The sequence below is a fragment of the Panthera onca genome, chromosome B3, assembly GCF_046562875.1.
Source record: "Panthera onca isolate mPanOnc1 chromosome B3, mPanOnc1 haplotype 2, whole genome shotgun sequence".
In the NCBI taxonomy this organism is placed as follows: Eukaryota; Metazoa; Chordata; class Mammalia; order Carnivora; family Felidae; genus Panthera; species Panthera onca.
Genome location: NC_138344.1, coordinates 27,398,078 through 27,417,458, shown reverse-complemented (window position 1 = coordinate 27,417,458; position 19,381 = coordinate 27,398,078). Strand labels below are relative to the sequence as shown.

Sequence of the window (19,381 nt, the reverse complement as noted above, 5' to 3'; positions counted from 1 at the left end):
AGAGATTCTCTGCTGTCCTGTATACTGTTTTCAAGCCCAGCGATTAATTTTATGACTATTATTCTAAATTCACTTTCTGTTATATTATTTAAATCCTTTTTGATCAGTTCATTAGCTGTTGTTCTTTCCTGGAGATTCTTCTGAGGGGAATTCTTCCGTTTGGTCATTTTGGAGAGTCCCTTGCGTGGTGAGGACCTGCAGGGCACTTCCCCTGTGCTGTGGTGTATAACTGGAGTTGGTGGGCTGGGCCGCAGTCCGACCTGATGTCTGCCCCCAGCCCACCGCTGGGGCCATAGTCAGACTGGTGTGTGCCTTCTCTTCCCCTCTCCTAGGGGCGGGATTCACTGTGGGGTGGCGTGGCCAGTCTGGGCTACTTGCACACTGCCAGGCTTGTGGTGCTGGGGATCTGGCGTATTAGCTGGGGTGGGTAGGCAAGGTGCACGGGGGCAGGAGGGGCAGGCTTAGCTCGCTTCTCCTTAGGTGATCCACTTCAGGAGGGGCCCTGTGGCAGCAGGAGGGAGTCAGATCCGCTGCCGGAGGTTTGGCTCCGCAGAAGCACAGAGTTGGGTGTTTGCGCGGAGTGAGCAAGTTCCCTGGCAGGAACTGGTTCCCTTTGGGATTTTGGCTGGGGGATGGGCGGGAGAGATGGCGCTGGTGAGCGCCTTTGTTCCCCGACGAGCTGAGCTCTGCCGTCCGGGGGCTCAGCAGCTCTCCCTCCCTTTGTCCTCCAGCCTTCCTGCTTTCTGAGCAGAGCTGTTAACTTATGACCTCCCAGACGCTAAGTCACGCTTGCTGTCGGAACACAATCCGTCTCGCCCCTCCACTCTTGCCAGCCAGACTCGGGGGCTCTGCTTGGCCGGCGAGCCGCCCCTCCGCCCCAGCTCCCTCCTGCCAGTCCGTGGAGCGGGCACCGCCTCGCCGCCCTTCCTACCCTCTTCCGTGGGCCTCTCATCTGAGCTTGGCTCTGGAGACTCTGTTCTGCTAATCCTCTGGTGGTTTTCTGGGTTCTTTAGACAGGTGTAGGTGGAATCTATGTGATCAGCAGGACGCGCGGTGAGCCCAGCGTCCTCCTACGCCGTCATCTTCCCTCCCCATCTTGCTGGTGGTATTTTGATAGAGATTTCATTAAATGTGTAGATTGCTTTGGGTAGTATAGGCATTTTAAAAATGTTTGTTCTTCCAATCCAAGAGCATGAAATTTTTAAATTTCTTTGGGTCATCTTTAATTTCTTTCTTCAGTGTTTTATACTTTTCAGAGTACAGGTCTTTCACCTCTTGTTTAAGTTTATTTCTAGGTATCTATGTTTTTGGTACAGTTGTAAATGGGATTGATTCTTGATTTCTCTTTCTGATGCTTTCATAATTGGTGTATAGAAATGGAAGAGATTTCTATACATTGATTTGTATACTGCAACTTTACTGAATTCACGTAGCAGTTCTAGAAATATTTTGGTGGAGTCTTTTGGGTTTTCTGTATAGAATATCATATCCACAAATAGTGAAAGTTTGACTTCTTCCTTGATAATTTGGATGCCTTTTATTTCTTTTTATTTTCTGATTGCTATGGCTAGGACTTCCACTATTATGTTCAATGTGAGAATAGACATCCCTGTCATTTTCTTCACTGTAGAGGTAAAGCTCTCAGTTTTTCCCCATTGAAGATATTAGCTGTGGATTTTTCACATATGACCTTTATTATGTTGAGGGATGTTCCCTCTAACCCTACTTTGTTGAGGGTTTTTATTATGAATGGATATTGTACTTTGCTAAATGCTTTTTCTGCATCTGTTGAGAGGACCATATGGTTCTTATACTTTCTTTTATTAATATGATGTATCACATTGATTGATTTGTAAATGTTGAATCACTCTTGCAGCCCAGGAATAAATCCCACTTGATTGTAGTGAATGGTTCTTTTAATGTGCTGTTGGATTTGATTTGCTAGTATTTTGTTGAGAATTTTCACATCCATGTTCCTCAGGGATATTGGCCCATAGTTCTCTTTTTAGTGGAGTCTTCATCTGGTTTTGGAATCAGGGTAATGATGGACCCATAGAATGAGTGGAAAATTTCCTTCCATTTATATTTTTTGAAATAGTTTGAGAATAATAGGTATTAAGTCTTCTCAAACTGTTCAGTAGAATAGGACTCCCCTATGAAGCCATCTGGTCCTGGACATTTGTTTGTTGGGAGGTTTTTGATTACTGATTCAATTTATTTTCTGGTTATTGGTCTGTTTAAGTTTTCTATTTATTCTTGTTTTAGTTTTGATACTTCACATGTTTCTAGAAATTTATCCATTTCTTCCAGGTTGTCCAATTTGTTGCCATATGATTTTTCATGATATTCTCTTATAGTTATTTGTATTTCTGTGGTGTTGGTTGTTATTTTCTCCTCTCATATTTGTGATTTTATTCATTTGGGTCCCTTTTATTTTTTTCTTTTGATAAGTCTTGCTAGGGATTTGTCTTAACTTTTTCCAGAGAACCAGCTCCTGGTTTCATTGATCTGTTCTATTATCTTTTTTGTTTCTATATCACTTATTTCTGTTCTAATTTTTATTATTTCCCTTCTTCTGCTGGCTTTAGGCTTTGTTTGTTGTTGTTTTTCTAGTTCCTTTAGGTGTAATGTAAGTCGTTTATTTGAGATTTTTCTCGATTCTTGATACAGGCCTGTATTGCTATATACTTATGTCTTATGATCTCTTTTGCTGCATCCCAAGTGGTTTTGGACCATAGTGTTTTCATTTTAATTTGTTTCCAGGCGTATTTTTATTCCTTCTTTAATTTTCTTGTTGACCCATTCATTTGTTAGTAGCATTTTGTTTAACCTCCATGTATTTGTAGTCTTTCCAAATTTTTTCTTGTGGTTTACTTTAAGTTTCACAGCATCGTGGTCAGAAAATATGCATGATATGATGTCAGTCTTTTTGTACTTATTGAGGCCTGATGTGTGACCTAGTATGTGGTATATTTTGGAGAACGTCCCATGTCCCATGTGCACTTGAAAAGAATGTGTATCCTGCTGCTTTAGGATGAAATGTCCTGGATATATCTGTTAAGTCTGTCTGGTCCAGTGTGTCATTCATAGCCATTGTTCCTTGTTGATTTTCTGCCTAGATAATCTGTCCATTTATGTAGGTAAGGTTTTAAAATTCCTTACTATTATTGTATTACTTTTAATAAGTTCCTTTATGTTTGTTATTAGTTTTATATATTTGTTTTCTATAAAGTTGGGGGCACAAGTATTTATAATTGTTAGACCTTCTTATTGGATAGTCCCTTTTATTATAGTGCCCTTCTTCCTCTCATGTTACAGTCTTTGGTTTAAAATCTAGTTTGTTTTAAATAGGTATTGTTACTTTCACTTTCTTTTGACATCCATTGGCATGACAAATGTTTGTCCATCTCCTCACTTTCAGTCCAGGAGATTTTCCTGGATTATGTAGATGGGCCTAGTGTAATCACATGGGCCCTTAAAAGTAGGAGTGAAGACAGAAGAGTCAGTTTGAAATTTGAGAGGGACTTTACCTACCATTGCTGGCTTTGATGATAGATGAAGTTGGGGGGGAGCGGTCATGAGCCAGGAAGTTTGAATGGCCTCTAGAAGCTAAGAACAACTCTTGGATGACAGCAGCAAGGAAATTGGGACCTCAGTCTTTTTTTTTTAATTTTTAATTTTTTATAATTTTTTTGCATGTATTTATTTTTTGAGGGACATAGAGAGACAGCACAAGTTGGGGAGGGGCAGACAGAGAAGGAGACACAGAATCTGAAGCAGGCTCCAGGCTCTGAGCTGTCAGCACAGAGCCTGATGCAGGGCTTGAACTCAGGAGCTGTGAGATCATGACCTGAGCCAAAGTTGGACACTTAACCCACTGCACCACCCAGGTGCTCCAGGGCCTCAGTCTCAAGGCTGTAAGGGATTGAATGTCGGCAACTTGAAAGAATAAAAAAACAGATTCTCTCCTAGAGCCTCCAGAAAGGAATTCAGCCCTGCCAACACCTTGATTTTGTCTTGATGAGGCTCTAGTGAGAAATGTAGCTGAGCCCGCTATACTTCTGATATATGAACACTGTGATATTAGAAGTAGGTTTTATTTTAAGCCACTACACTTGTGGCAATTTGTTATGGCAGGTATAAAAAACTAGTACTATTTTTATGTCTATAGAATTGATAGACATGTCATTGTCCTTATTCTTGATATTGGCAAATTTTGTCTTCTCATGTTTCATCTTATTCAGATTGGCTAAGGTTTATCAGTCTTCTTGATTTTCTCTAAGAGCCAACTTTTTGTGGCATTGATTTTCTCTAATATTTTTCTATTTTCTATTTCACTTATTCCTGCTCCAGTCCTTATTCTTAGTTTTCTTCTACTTATTTTGGGTTTTATTTGCTCTACTCATTAAAATATGTGCAGACTATTTTAACATAAACTTCACAAAAGAAGATCTATGGATGGCAAATAGCTACATGAGAAAAAAGTTCATCATTAGTCATTAGAGAAATACAACTTGAAACTAAAATAAATACCCTTCATACTCATTGGAATGTCTAAAATTAAAAAAGTCTGACCCAGTGTTGAAAATGTGAAGGAAATGGAATTCTCATATACTGTTGGTGGTGTTGTAAAATGTTACAGCCATTTTGGAAAACAGTTTCATAGTTTCGTGAAACACAAACATCCTATAATATTAATCTATCATATGATCAACTAGTCCATTCCTAGGTATTTTCCCAAGGGAACTGAAAACATAGGTACATACAGATAATTGTATATGAAAGTTAATAGCACATTCATTTGTAATAGTCAAATAATGGAAGCAATCCAAACATCCCATCAACAGTGAATAGATATGTACACTGTGTCATGGTCATGCTATAGCATACTACTAAATAATACAAAATAATGAGCTATTGAGCCACACACCAACCCTGAAGAATCTTAAAATAGTTGTGCTGAAATGGAAGCAATCAGACAAAAGAATGTATGCTGTATGATTACATTTATAGAAAATATAGAAAATGTAAACTAATCTATATTGAAAGAAAAGATGTATTCCTGGGCATAGAGTAGGGTAACAGGGGGAGATAGAAGGGATACAAGAACGTGGACATTAGTAAAATGCTAGGGATAGTGAATATGTTCATTATCTTGATTATTGGTTTTATGGGTACATATATTAGCCAAAATATAAATTGTACATTTTAAATATGTTTAGTTTGCAGAATATAAATTTTCTTCAATAAAGAAAATGATCAGAAGATAAAATCTTAGTGTGTTAGCATTTGAATTACATCTATGTCGGTATGTCCACTTATTTGTTTTCCAGGGTGGATTGCTATTATGGGTGCCATCTGGTTGCTAATTTTAGCTGATATCCATGATTTTGAGATAATTCTACATCGAGTGGAATGGGCAACTCTTCTGTTCTTTGCAGCACTTTTTGTTCTAATGGAGGTAAGACTTTAGAATTCTTGCAATGTAATCCTTTATCTGACTTTTATGTTTCATACTTTATTGTGCGAATGAAAAAAGCCTAAGTCTATAGTCTTTCCACTTATTTAACATGGGGGAAATGATGGAGTTTATAAATAGACTATTTTAAGTTAAACCAGGTTTTATTTCAGCCACCTAAATATTTTCTGATAAATTGTTTATTTGGTTGTTGTTTTTAAAAATTATCTTTGTGATTTATAAACTTGCTCTAATTTCATCTTCCATAAAGTAGAATTTGCTCTAAGTTGTGTTTAGAGCTGAGTGACTTGTTACAGGAAATTGACAGGGTGATATTATCTTGATGATCTATTTCATTTTGTGTAATATTTAACTAAATATTCTATGTTATCATGGAAAAGACTACATAAAAAAGAGTGAATATTATTTTGGTAATAGTTGTTATGAAATGTATTCAAAAAATTATTCACATTATTATTCAATCTTGAGACTTGATTTATGAACTTGTGTCCTCTTCAAATACAAGGTTTGCTGAAATAGAAAAATACTACTCCCTAAAGGATATCTCAAGCACACCAAATATCTCACATTAATTAACTTACTGATGGTAGACCCATTTGGTTTTAATTCTTCTGTGTAATAAAACTTTGATACTCCTCCCACCATTGTCTTTAAGACAGGGCCTTTGAAGTTTTGTAATCTACATCTTTGCTCCTAATGGATTGTGTAGATGTAATCAGTCCCTCCAAGTCTGTGGGGGTTGTGAATTATATTCTAAATCCTCAGTTTCACACTCAAAACATTCAGCTTTTTTTTTTCAGGGTGTTCTTTCCACACTGAACACATAGAATATGGAGGGGAAAATTCTGGTTACTGTTTTAATGATTGGACTTTGAAAGTCTCTGCCTCAAATACATGTTTACTCCAGGTATAAATTTCTATCTCATCTGGGTTTTGGGCATATTTTCCATATTTTATACTTCACTTTGTTGATGTAGTAAACAATGGAATTTTAAAAACAACTTTATTGAGGTATAATTTACATATCATAATATTCACATGGTACGTTTACAATTTAATGATTTTAATAAGTTTAGAACATTTCCATCATCCAAAAAAGATCCCACATGTCTATTTACGATTAATTCTAGCTCTTGACTCCAGATTTAGGCAATCACTATTTTTTTCTGTCTATTTATTTGCCTTTCCTATACATTTCATCCAAAGGAATCATATATAGGAAAAATCATAGTTTTTTCTGTCTGCTTTCTTTAATTAGAATAATGATAATAATGTTGGTTCATCCATGTCTTTGTATGTATTTTAGCTCATTTGTTTTATTGCTGAATAGCATTCCACTTTGTGGATACCATTTGATGAATATTTGTACTTTCCAATTTCGAACATTATGAATATTACTATCATAAACATTTGTGTAAATTTGTGTGTAAGTCTTCATGTGGAATATATTTTCATGTCTTTGAGATATATGCTAGGTTTTATCATAAGTTTAGCTTCTTAAGAAACTGTAAAAATGCTTTTCACAGTGACTGTACCATTTTACATTCTCACTGGCAGTGTAATAGTATTCCAGTTTCTCTACAATCTCACTATCACACTTTGCCTTTCTTTTTTTTTTAATATATGAAATTTATTGTCAAATTGGTTTCCATACAACACCCAGTGTTCATCTCAAAAGGTGCCCTCTTCAATGCCCAACCAACCCTTCCCTCCCTCCCACCGCCCCCCAAAAACCCTCAGTTTGTTCTCAGTTTTTAAGAGCCTCTTATGGTTTCGCTCTCTCCCACTCTATCCTCATTTTTTTTCCTTCCCCTCCCCCATGGGTTTCTGTTAAGTTCTCAGGATCCACATAAGAGTGAAAACATATGGTATCTGTCTTTCTCTGTATGAATTATTTCACTTAGCATCACACTCTCCAGTTCCATCCACATTGCTACAAGGGCCATATGTCATTCTTTCTCATTGCCACGTAGTACTCCATTGTGTATATAAACCACAATTTCTTTATCCATTCATCAGTTGAAGGACATTTAGGCTTTTTCCACAATTTGGCTATTGTTGAGAGTGCTGCTATAAACATTGGGGTACAAGTGCCCCTCTGCATCAGTATTCCTGTATCCCTTGGGTAAATTCCTAGCAGTGGTACTGCTGGGTGATAGGGTAGGTCTATTTTTAATTTTTTGAGGAAACTCCACACTGTTTTCCAGAGTGGCTGCACCAGTTTGCATTCCCACCAATAGTGCAAGAGGGTTCCCATTTCTCCACATCCTCTCCAGCATCTATAGTCTCCTGATTTGTTCATTTTAGCCACTCTGACTGGCGTGAGGTGATATCTGAGTGTGGTTTTGATTTGTATTTCCCTGATGAGGAGTGACGTTGAGCATCTTTTCATGTGCCTGTTGGCCATCCGGATGTCTTCTTTAGAGAAGTGTCTATTCATGTTTTCTGCCCATTTCTTCACTGGATTATTTGTTTTTCGGGTGTGGAGTTTGGTGAGTTCTTTATAGATTTTGGATACTAGCCCTTTGTCCGATATGTCATTTGCAAATATCTTTTCCCATTCCGTTGGTTGCCTTTTAGTTTCCTTGATTGTTTCCTTTGCAGCGCAGAAGATTTTTATCTTCATGAGGTCCCAATAGTTCATTTTTGCTTTTAATTCCCTTGCCTTTGGGGATGTGTCAAGTAAGAAATTGCTGTGGCTGAGGTCAGAGAGGTCTTTTCCTGCTTTCTCCTCTAGGGCTTTGATGATTTCCTGTCTCACATTCAAGTCCTTTACCCATTTTGAGTTTATTTTTGTGAATGGTGTGAGAAAGTGGTCTAGTTTCAACCTTCTGCATGTTGCTGTCCAGTTCTCCCAGCACCATTTGTTAAAGAGACTGTCTTTTTTCCATTGGATACTCTTTCCTGCTTCATCAAAGATTAGTTGGCCATACTTTTGTGGGTCCAATTCTGGGGTTTCTATTCTATTCCATTGGTCTATGTGTCTGTTTTTGTGCCAATACCATGCTGTCTTGATGATGACAGCTTTGTAGTAGAGGCTGAAGTGTGGGAATGTGATGCTTCCTGCTTTGGTATTCTTCAAAATTACTTTGGCTATTCGGGGCCTTTTGTGGTTCCATATGAATTTTAGAATCGTTTGTTTAGCTTCGAGAAGAATGCTGGTGCAATTTTGATTGGGATTGCATTGAATGTGTAGATAGCTTTGGGTAGTATTGACATTTTAACAATGTTTATTCTTCCAATCCATGAGCACAGAATGTTTTTCCATTTCTTTATGTCTTCTTCAATTTCCTTCATAAGCTTTCTATAGTTTTCAGCATACAGATCTTTTACATGTTTGGTTAGGTTTATTCCGAGGTATTTTATGCTTCTTGGTACAACTGTGAATGGGATCAGTTTCTTTATTTGTCTTTATGTTGCTTCTTTATTAGTGTAGAAGAATGCAACTGATTTCTTTACATTGATTTTGTATCCTGTGACTTTGCTGAATTCATGTATCAGTTCTAGCAGACTTTTGGTGGAGTCTATCTGATTTTCCATGTATAATATCATGTCATCTGCCAAAAGTGAAAGCTTGACTTCATCCTTGCCAATTTTGATGCCTTTGATTTCCTTTTGTTGTCTGATTGCTAATGCTAGCACTTCCAACACTATGTTAAACAACAGCGGTGAGAGTGGACATCCCTGTCGTGTTCCTGATCTCGGGGAAAGCTGTCAGTTTTTCCCCATTAAGGATGATATTAGCTGTAGGCTTTTCATAAATGGCTTTATGATGTTTAAGTATGTTCCTTCTATCCCAACTTTATCAAGGGTTTTTATTAAGAAAGGATGCTGAATTTTGTCAAATGCTTTTTCTGCATCGATTGACAGGATCGTATGGTTCTTATCTTTTCTTTTATTAATGTGAATTATCATGTTGATTGCTTTGTGAATATTGAGCAAGCCCTCATCCCAGGAATGAATCCCACTTGATCATGGTGAATAATTCTTTTTATATGCTGTTGACTTCAATTTGCTAGTATCTTGTTGAGAATTTTTGCATACATGTTCATCAGGGATATTGGCCTGTAGTTGTCTTCTTTTACTGGGGCTCTGTCTGGTTTAGGAATCAAAGTAACGCTGGCTTCATAGAATGAGTCTGCAGGTTTTCCTTCCCTTTCTATTTTTTGGAACAGCTTGAGATGGGTAGGTATTAACTCTGCTTTAAATATCTGGTAGAATTCCCCAGGGAAGCCATCTGGTCCTGGACTGTTATTTGTTGAGAGATTTTTGATAACTGATTCAATTTCTTCGCTGGTTATGGGTCTGCTTAAGCTTTCTATTTCCTCCTGATTGAGTTTTGGAAGTTTGTGGGTGTTTAGGAATTTGTCCATTTCTTCCAGGTTGTCCAATTTGTTGGCATATAATTTTTCATAATATTCCCTGATAATTGTTTGTATCTCTGAGGGATTGGTTGTAATCATTCCATTTTCATTCATGATTTTATCTATTTGGGTCCTCTCCCTTTTCTTTGTGAGAAGCCTGGCTAGAGGTTTATCAATTTTGTTTATTTTTTCAAAAAAACAGCTCTTGGTTTCATTTATCTGCTCTACAGTTTTTGTTTTATATTCTACATTGTTTATTTCTGCTTTGATCTTTATTTTTTCTCTTCTTCTGCTGGGTTTAGGGTGTCTTTGCTCTTCAGCTTCTATTTACTTTAGGTGTGTGCTGTTAACATTTTATATTTGGGATTTTTCTTATTTCTTGAGATAGGCCTGGATTGTAATGTATGATTCCTCTCAGTACTGCCTTTGCTGCTTCCCAAAGCGTTTGGATTGTTGTATTTTCATTTTCATTTGTTTCCATATATTTTTAAAATTTCTTCTCTAATTGCCTGGTTCAGCCATTCATCTTTAATAGGGTGTTCTTTAACTTCCATGGTTTTGGAGCCTTTCCAGACTTTTTCCTGTGGTTGATTTCAAGTTTCATAGCATTGTGTTCTGAAAGTGTGCATGGTATGATTTCAAGTCTTTTATACCTATTAATGGATGTTTTGTGACTTAGTATGTTATCTATCTTGGGGGATGTTCCATGTGCACTCGAGAAGAAAATATATTCTGTTGCTTTGGGATGCAGAGTTCTAAATATATCTGTCAAGTCCGTCTGATCCAATGTATCATTCAGGCCCCTTGTTTCTTGAATGATCCTGTGTCTTGATGATCTATCCATTGTTGTAAGTGGAGTAGTAAAGTCCCTGCGATTACCACATTCTTATCAATGAGGTTGCTTATGTTTGTGAATAATTGTTTTATATATTTGGGGGCTTCCGTATTCAGTGCATAGACATTTATAATTGTTAGCTATTCCTGATGGATAGACCCTGTTAATTTTATATAATATCCTTCTTCATCTCTTTTTATAGCCTTTAATTTAAAGTCTAGTTTGTCTGATATAAGTATGGCTACTCCCGCTCTCTTTTGACTTTCAGTAGCATGATAAGTAGTTCTCCATCCCCTCACTTTCAATCTGAAAGTGTCCTCAGGTCTAAAATGAGTCTCTTGTAGAGAGCAAATAGATGGGTCTTGTTTTTTTATCCATTCTGATACCCGATGTCTTTTGGTTGGAGCATTTAGTCCACTTACATTCGGTGTTATTATTGAAAGATATGGGTTTAGAGTCATTGTGATGTCTGCAGGTTCATGCTTGTAGCGATGTCTCTGGTACTTTGTGGTCCTTGCAACATTTCATTCACAGAGTCCCCCTCAGGATCTCTTGTAGGGCTGGTTTAGTGGTGATGAATTCCTTCAGTTTTTGTTTGTTTGGGAAAACCTTTATCTCTCCTATTCTGAATGACAGACTTGGTGGATACAGGATTCTTGGCTGCATATTTTTTCTGTCATCACATTGAATATATCCTGCCATTCCTTTCTGGCCTGCCAAGTTTCAGTAGATAGGTCTGCTACTACCCTTATATGCCTACGTTTGTAACTTAGGGCCTGTTTATCTCTAGCTGCTTTCAGAATTCTGTTTATCTTTGTTTTTTGCCAGTTGCACTATGATATGTTATGTAGAAGATCAATTTAAGTTACGTCTGAGGGGAGTTCTCTGTGCCTCTTGGATTCAATGCCTATTTCCTTCCCCAAATAAGGAAAGTTCTCAGCTATGATTTGTTCAAGTACACCTTCAGCCCCTTTCTCTCTGTCTTCTTCTTCTGGAATTCCTGTGATGGGGATATTGTTCCATTCTATTGCATTACTTAGTTCCCTAATTCTCCCCCCATACTCATGGATTTTTTTTATCTCTCTTTTTCTCAGTTTCCTTTTTTTCCATAATTTTATCTTCTAATTCACCTATTCTCTCCTCTGCCTCTTCAATCTCCGCTATGGCTGCCTCCATTTTATTTTGCATCTCATTTATAGCATTTTTTAGTTCCTCATTACTATTTTTTAGTCCCTTGATCTCTGTAGCAATAGATTATCTGCTGTCCTCTATGCTCTTTTCAAGCCCAACGATTAATTTTATGACTATTATTCTCAATTTTTGTTCCATTATATTGCTGAAATTGGTTTTGATCAATTCATTAGCTGTCACTACGTCCTGGAGTTTCTTTTGAGGAGAATGCTTCTGTTTCGTCATTTTGGCTAGTCCCTGTGCTAGCTCCAAACTGCAGAGCACTTCCCCCTGTGTTGTCCAGAGAAACTTGTGTTGGTGGTGGGGCCACAGTCAGACCCAATGTCTGCCCCCAGCCCACCGCTGGGGCCACAGTCAGACTGGTGTGTACCTTATTTTTTCTTCTCCCCCACAGCAGGACTCAATGTGAATTGTTGTGACTTCTGTCTGAGCTACTTGCACAATGCCAGGTTTGTGGTGCTGCTATCATGGGATCTGGCCAAGGGCATATTAGCAGCAGTGGATCTGCAAGGTGGACAGGGAAGGGCAGTGCAGCACTGGGAGGGAGGGAGGCCAGTCAGAGGGATGGATCCAAAGAAGTACAGTATTGGGTGTTTGGGCAGTGCAAGCAAGGTCGGTGACTGGAACTGGGTCCCTTTGGAATTTTGGCTGGCGGATGGGAGAGGGAAATGGCGCTTGCCAGCGCTTTTGTTCCCCCACCAAACTTTGTCCTTCCGGGGCTCAACAACTCTCCCTCCTGGCATCCTCTCACCCTCCCAGCTCTCTGAGAGCAGAGCTGTTGACTTTTAACATTCTAGATATTAATTCCCGCTGGCTGTCAGAAGTCACAGAGTCTGGCCCCTCTGCTTTTGCAAGCCAGACTGAGTGGGCTCTGCCTTGCAGGGCAGGCTGCCCCTCCACTGCCCTGGCTCCCTCCGACCAGTCCGTGTAGCATGCACAGCCTCTCTTCCCTTCCTACCCTCTTCCATCGGCATCTTGTCTATGCTTTGCTCCGGAGAGTCCATTCTGCTAGTCATCCAGCAGTTTTCTGTGTTATTTAGGCAGATGTGGGTGGAACCTAAGCCATCAGCAGGTTGAGGTGAGCCCAGCATCCTCCTATGTTGCCATCTTCCTTTTCTAATCCCCCATCACACTCTGTTTTAAATAAAATAAAATTATTTGGGTAGAATTTCAGAACTCTTTTCTTATGACCTGACTATCCTCATGCCCAAGATGTCTGAGTCACTGATGAATACCTAGGGGCAGGGACAGTGGCCTGTTTCTCTTGAACTGATTCTTCTGCTTTATGATCAGGGCACTGAGTGGGGGTGGTAGTCTCAGGTCTTGTAGGCTTGCCTTTCTGGTTTGTAACTTATACCCTGCACAGGGTCCATGAGGAGAGTCATGGTTCCAGTGTGCTTCTTTTGACGCACATTATGTAGTACTTCAGTACTCTGTTTGATGTGTTGGTGCAGGAAGAGATCTAATTTCTTATCCCAACTCTTCTGTTATTAGGCTCTGCAACATGGAGATAGGAGGAAGGAATGCTGGTAGCTTGCTTCTCCTAGGGAAATATGGTTGTTTTTCACTGTGAGTTAGGGAGAGAGAGCAATATCTTCTTGAACATACCCAGAGTCTCCATTATGCTGAGTCCAGGGTGGGGAATGCGTTATATTTGATGTGCTACTGGTTCTTGTTATTCTCATGAAGATTTTCTTGAATAAATATGTCTTCACTGGTTGCATGCCCTTAGGACAATTTCCAGAGACTTTCATTAAAAATTTTTTTATGCCACTTTTTGTTGTTCTCTTGGGAAGTAGGCCTGCAGAGCTCCTTATCTGGTCATCCCCAAATTAAACTTCCCCACCTTCCTTTTTACTTGTTTCTTTGTTTATTTTTTAGTTAGTTAGTTGGTAGTTTGTTTATTTATTTATTTATTTATTTATTTTTTTTTTTTTAATTTTTTTTTTTTCAACGTTTTTTATTTATTTTTGGGACAGAGAGAGACAGAGCATGAACGGGGGAGGGGCAGAGAGAGAGGGAGACACAGAATCGGAAACAGGCTCCAGGCTCCGAGCCATCAGCCCAGAGCCTGACGCGGGGCTCGAACTCACGGACCGCGAGATCGTGACCTGGCTGAAGTCGGACGCTTAACCGACTGCGCCACCCAGGCGCCCCTATTTATTTATTTATTTATTTATTGTCCTTCTGAGGTCAATAATTGGTGATTTCCAAAGTTAGTAATAATTCTGAAACAACATGAATACATTAGCAGCTGAGTTTCCCTTGACTCGTATTTCAATGTTTATTTATCTTACTGTAACACAACAGAATGGTCTACAGCAAAGTAAAACGAATTAGCATGGTCTTTAAAATTGACCTGGAATGTTTCACAAATACAATGATGTTTCAAGTATTTTTTTTCTGTGTGTATGTTTATGTACATTAGCTGGGTAATATGTCCTAGTGTTTATTTTATTTTCTTATTACTTCTTAGAGGCCAGAGTAATAATTATAACACCTAAGGCACTCTTAAGTTGGTAAAATCCTCAGCATACATTCTAGGAACTGATGGGGTCTGTAGAACCACCCCTCTCCTGGCCTACGTCTTGTGCTATTGGGACCATGCCTGGGTTTTCTTACTACTTGATGTCTTTCATCTATTCATGTAATTGTGGGTGTCAGTGAAATAATGGTTCTTTGAAAAGAGCTATATGATATTTATCTTCTTGGATATTTTGGACTGTATACTCCTTTCATTTTTTTCTTATATATTTTTTATAGCTTACTTGAGTCCTTCTAATTGACTCTTGTTTTTCTCTGGACAAATAGGGGAACAAAACTGATATATTGTTAATTACCTTGATACTGGGGAAGGCAATTATATCCATTTCTTCTCATTATATTCATTCTGCAGCATTATCCTAGTGAGAAAAATCAAATATTTTTTGCATGTGAGTACTGCATTGGAAAAATTTGTCTAGAAGCTTTTGGGATCTGTATCCTAATCATTCAAATTCATGAGACATTGATTATATAATAATCTTAATAAGTCAGAATATAATTTTATAAAATTTACTTCCATGATTAAAAAAAATTCTGGCAACTATGGGGATATAACATGTTTTCACTTAGGAAAAACAAATAGAGAATTCATTTGTGCATGAAATTAATGTCAACAAAACCATCCCAGCAAGTTTGGTGCTTTCTAATAAAGAGAATTCTGAAATCAATATTGGTTTAGGCATTAATGCAACAGAGAATTTTGGTTCAGAATCCAACAGGAAGGGTTTTGACTATAGCCAAGGGATGCATCCTTGCCTTAGCATTCAACCTCCATATTTTCACTTGAGTCCTCAGCAAATATGTTTACCATAATTACTTATATCTTCCTGACACCATTTCATTGATCTTGAAAGTCAACAGGGGACTGAGATTTTTATTATTGCATTTTAAAATAGTTTTTTCATTTATTTTGAGGGAGAGAGTGTGTGTGAGCATGGTAAGAGCAGAGAGAGAGAGAGAGAGAGAGAGAGAGAGAGAGAAGAGAGAGAGAGAGAGAGAGAGAGAGAGAGAGAGAGAGAGAGAGACTCTCAAGCAGGCTCTGCACTGTCAGTGCAGAGCCCAATGCAGAGCTCGATCTCATGAACTGTGAGATTATGGCCTGAGCTGAAATTAAGAGTTGGGTGCTTAACTGACTGAGACACTCAGATCCACGGTAATTGCATTTCAAATTTTGTTCAAATCACTGTAAAAATTGTGATTTTTTTTCAGTAAGTTCAGTGATTTTTCAACTTGAGTCATCTAAAGTGTGGGAAGTTTAGGATCAACCAAATCTCCAAGTAAACCTTAACAGCACTAGTTCATATGCACCTCTTTCCCAGCACGGTGCTGAGCAGCAGGTTAATGCTTATTCTGGTAGGACCTGGACTCTGAAGGGACAATCAACTTGTCAAGATCATCTGACCGTTTTCTTTTTTGAAATAGGGAAAATACTGTTAGGAGTCAGTATAATAAGAGCCAGATGCTATCCTGTCTGTGTTATCTCATCTCCAGTTACCCTTTCCTTTAAAAACAATAATTTATTGTCAAATTGGCTTCCATACAACACCCAGTGCTCATCCCAACAAGTGCCCTCCTCAAAGCCCATAATCCATTTTCCCCTCTCCCCCACCCCCCATAAACCCTCAGTTTTTTCTTAATATTTAAGAGTTTCTTATGGTTTGCCTCCCTCCCTCTCTGCTTATAACTTATTTTCCCCTTCTCTTCTGGTCTCTCATGGTCTTCTGTTAAGTTTCTCAAGATCCACATATGAGTGAAAACTCAGTTACCCTTTCCATTTTTCTCCTATTCATCCTTACTCAACAGGGCTTCACTTTGTTCCTCCTCTCAAGGATCAGTATAAACAACTTTATTAGACTAAACCAGAACCTCAGTGCAGCTACATCTCATCTCTGGAGTGTTGGGGAAGTGTATGGATTAGAATCTTTCTCTCATATCATGAAAGACAGGGCCATAGGGCTACAGGGCCATGAAAGCAGACCAGTGGGTGTACTAAGGGAGGTCTATGTACCAAACTCAAGACTAGGGGTGACTCTTACAATTCAGGTTGCTAGTTTTAAGACATTAGCATAATATTTAAGAGAGATTTTAACATCAGAGAGATCCATGGTCAGATCCTAGCTTGCTGCTTCCTCATTATGAAATTTTAGGCAAGGTACTCAATACCTCTTAGTCTCAATTTCTTTATCTTTAGAATTGGTTTATTAATATTAATCTGGAATGTTGCTTATGAAAAGCCAATAAGCAGGGAGCCAGGGTGGCTCAGTCAGTTGAGTATCTGACTTTGGCTCAGTTTATGATCTCATAGTTTGTGAGTTCTAGCCCCATGTCGGGCTCTGGGCTCACAGCTCAGAGCCTGGAGCCTTCTTTGGATTCTGTGTCTCCCTCTCTGCCTCTCCCCTGTTTGTGCTCTGTCTCTCTCAAAAATAAATAAACATTAAAAAATAATAAGAACCGGGGCGCCTGGGTGGCTTGGTCGGTTAAGCGTCCGACTTCGGCTCAGGTCATGATCTCATGGTCTGTGAGTTCGAGCCCCACGTCGGGCTCTGTGCTGACAGCTCAGAGCCTGGAGCCTGTTTCAGATTCTGTGTCTCCCTCTCTCTCTGCTCCTCCCCTGTTCATGCTCTGTCTCTCTCTGTCTCAAAAATAAATAAACGTTAAAAAAATTAAAAAAAATAGTAAGAACCAATAAGCTCATATATTTAAAATACTGAATATCCATTTCATCTCATAGTTAACACTCATAAATTGCTTTCTCCTATCATTATTTTTTTACTTGGCATTTATTTAAGGTTTTATTTCAATTCTGGTTAGTTAACATGCAGTGTTATATTAGTTTCAGGTATACAATATAGTGATTCAAGACTTTTATACATCGCCTTGTGCTCATCAGGACAAATGCATGCCTTAATCCCCATCACCTATTTCACCCATCCCCTTACCCACCTCCCCTCTGGTAACCATCACTTTCTCTAAAATGAAGAGTCTGTTTCTTGCTTTGTCTCTCTTTTTCTTATGTTTTTCTTTTTGCTTGTTTGTTTTGTTTCTTAAATTCCACATATGAATGATACCATATGGTATTTGTCTTTCTCTGACAGACTTCTTTTACTTAGCATTATACTCTTAGTTCCATCCATGTCATTGAGTTTTGAGTTTGATAAGTACTTTATAGATTTTTGATACTAATCCTTTATCTGATTTATCATTTGCAAATATCTTCTTCCACTCTGTAGGTTGCCTTTTAGTTTTGTTGATTGTTTCCTTCACTGTACAGAAGCTTTTAATCCAGATGAATTCCTAGTAGTTCATGTTTGCTTTCATTTTCCTTGCCCTCAGTGATGTGTCTAGTAAGAAGTTGCTCCAGTTGAGGTCAAAGATGTTACTGCCTGTTTTCTCCGGAAGGATTTCCTGTCTCATATTTAGGTCTTTCATCCATCTTGAATTTATTTTTGTGCATGGTGTAAGAAAGTGGTCCAGGTTCATTCTTCTACATGTTTCAGTCCACTTTTCTCAACACCACTTGCTGAAGAGACTGTCTTTTTTCCATTGGATATTCTTTCCTCCTTTGTTGACGATGATTGACTGTATTTTTCTAGGTCAATTTATGGGTTTTCTATTCAGTCCCATTGACTTATGTGTCCGTTTTTGTGCCAGTACCATACTGTCTTGACGACTAGAGCTTTGTAATATAACTTGAAATCCAGAATCGTGACACCTTCAGTTTTTTTTTCTTTTTCAGGATTGCTTTGGCTATTCGGAGTCTTTGGTGGTTCCATACAAATTTTAGGATTGTTTGATATGGGTCTGAAAAGAATACTGGTGGTGTTTTGATAGGGAATGTGTAGATTGCTTTGGGTAGTATAGACATTTGAACAATGTTTGTTCTTCCAATCCATGAACATGGAATGCTGTTTCATTTCTTTGTGTCATCTTTAATTTCTTTCACAAGTATTCTATAGTTTTCAGAGTACAGATATTTTACCTCTTTCGTTAGGTTTATTCCTAGGTATCTTATTATTTTTGCTGCAACTGTAAGTGGGATTGATTTATTTCTTTTTCTGCTGTTCTATTATTGGTGTATAGAAATGTAACAGATTTCTGCATGTTGATTTTATATCCCATGACTTTGATTAAGTTATGTATTAGTTCTAGTGATTTTTTAGTGGAGTCTTTTGGGTTTTCTACATAATGTATCATATCATCTGCAAATAGTGAAAGTTTGAGTTCTTCCTTGCTCATTTGTGTACACTTTCTTTTTTCTGATTGCTGAAGCTAAGACTTCCAGTACTGTGTTAAATAGTAATGGTGAGACTGGGCATCCTTGTCTTTTTCCTGACCATAGTGCAAAGACTCTCAGTTTTTTCCCATTCAGGATAATATTAGCTGTGGGTTTTTTTATATCTGGCCATTACGATTGAATTATGTTCCATCTATTGCTATTTTTTTGAGGGTGTTTATCAACAATGGATGCTGTATTTTGTCAAATTCTTTTTCTGCATCTGTTGACAAGATTGTATAATTCTTATCCTTTCTTTTATTAATGTGGTGTATCATGTTCATTGATTTGTGAATATTGAATGACCCTTGCAACCCAGGAATACATCTCTCTTGATTGTGGTGAGCGATTTTTGTAATATATTGTTGGATTCTGTTGGTTAGTATTTTATTGAGAATTCTTACATCTATGTTCATCAGGGATTTGGCCTGTAGTTTCTCTTTTTTAGTGGTGTCTTTATCTGATTTTTGCATCAGGGTAATGCCGGCCTCATTGAATGAATTTGAAAATTTCCTTACCTTTTCTATTTCTTGGAATAGTTTGAGAAGAATAGGTATAAAGTCTTGTTTAAATGTTTGTAGAATTCCCTAGTAAAGCCATTTGGTCCTGGACTTTTGTTTGTTGGGCGATTATTTATATAACTGATTCACATTCTTTTCAGGTTATCAACTTATTCCATTTTTCTATTTCTTCCT

At 38.1% G+C, this 19,381-nt stretch overlaps 1 protein-coding gene across 1 annotated transcript in view; it reads left to right on the top strand.

Annotated features, from left to right (window-relative positions):
* Positions 1-19,381, top strand: part of OCA2 (OCA2 melanosomal transmembrane protein) — a 496,949-nt gene that overhangs the window by 249,678 nt on the left and 227,890 nt on the right. The window contains exon 19 of the mRNA XM_078447715.1: positions 5,334-5,461. Coding sequence (XP_078303841.1) covers positions 5,334-5,461 — 128 coding nt within the window. The remainder of the gene's footprint in view (positions 1-5,333; positions 5,462-19,381) is intronic.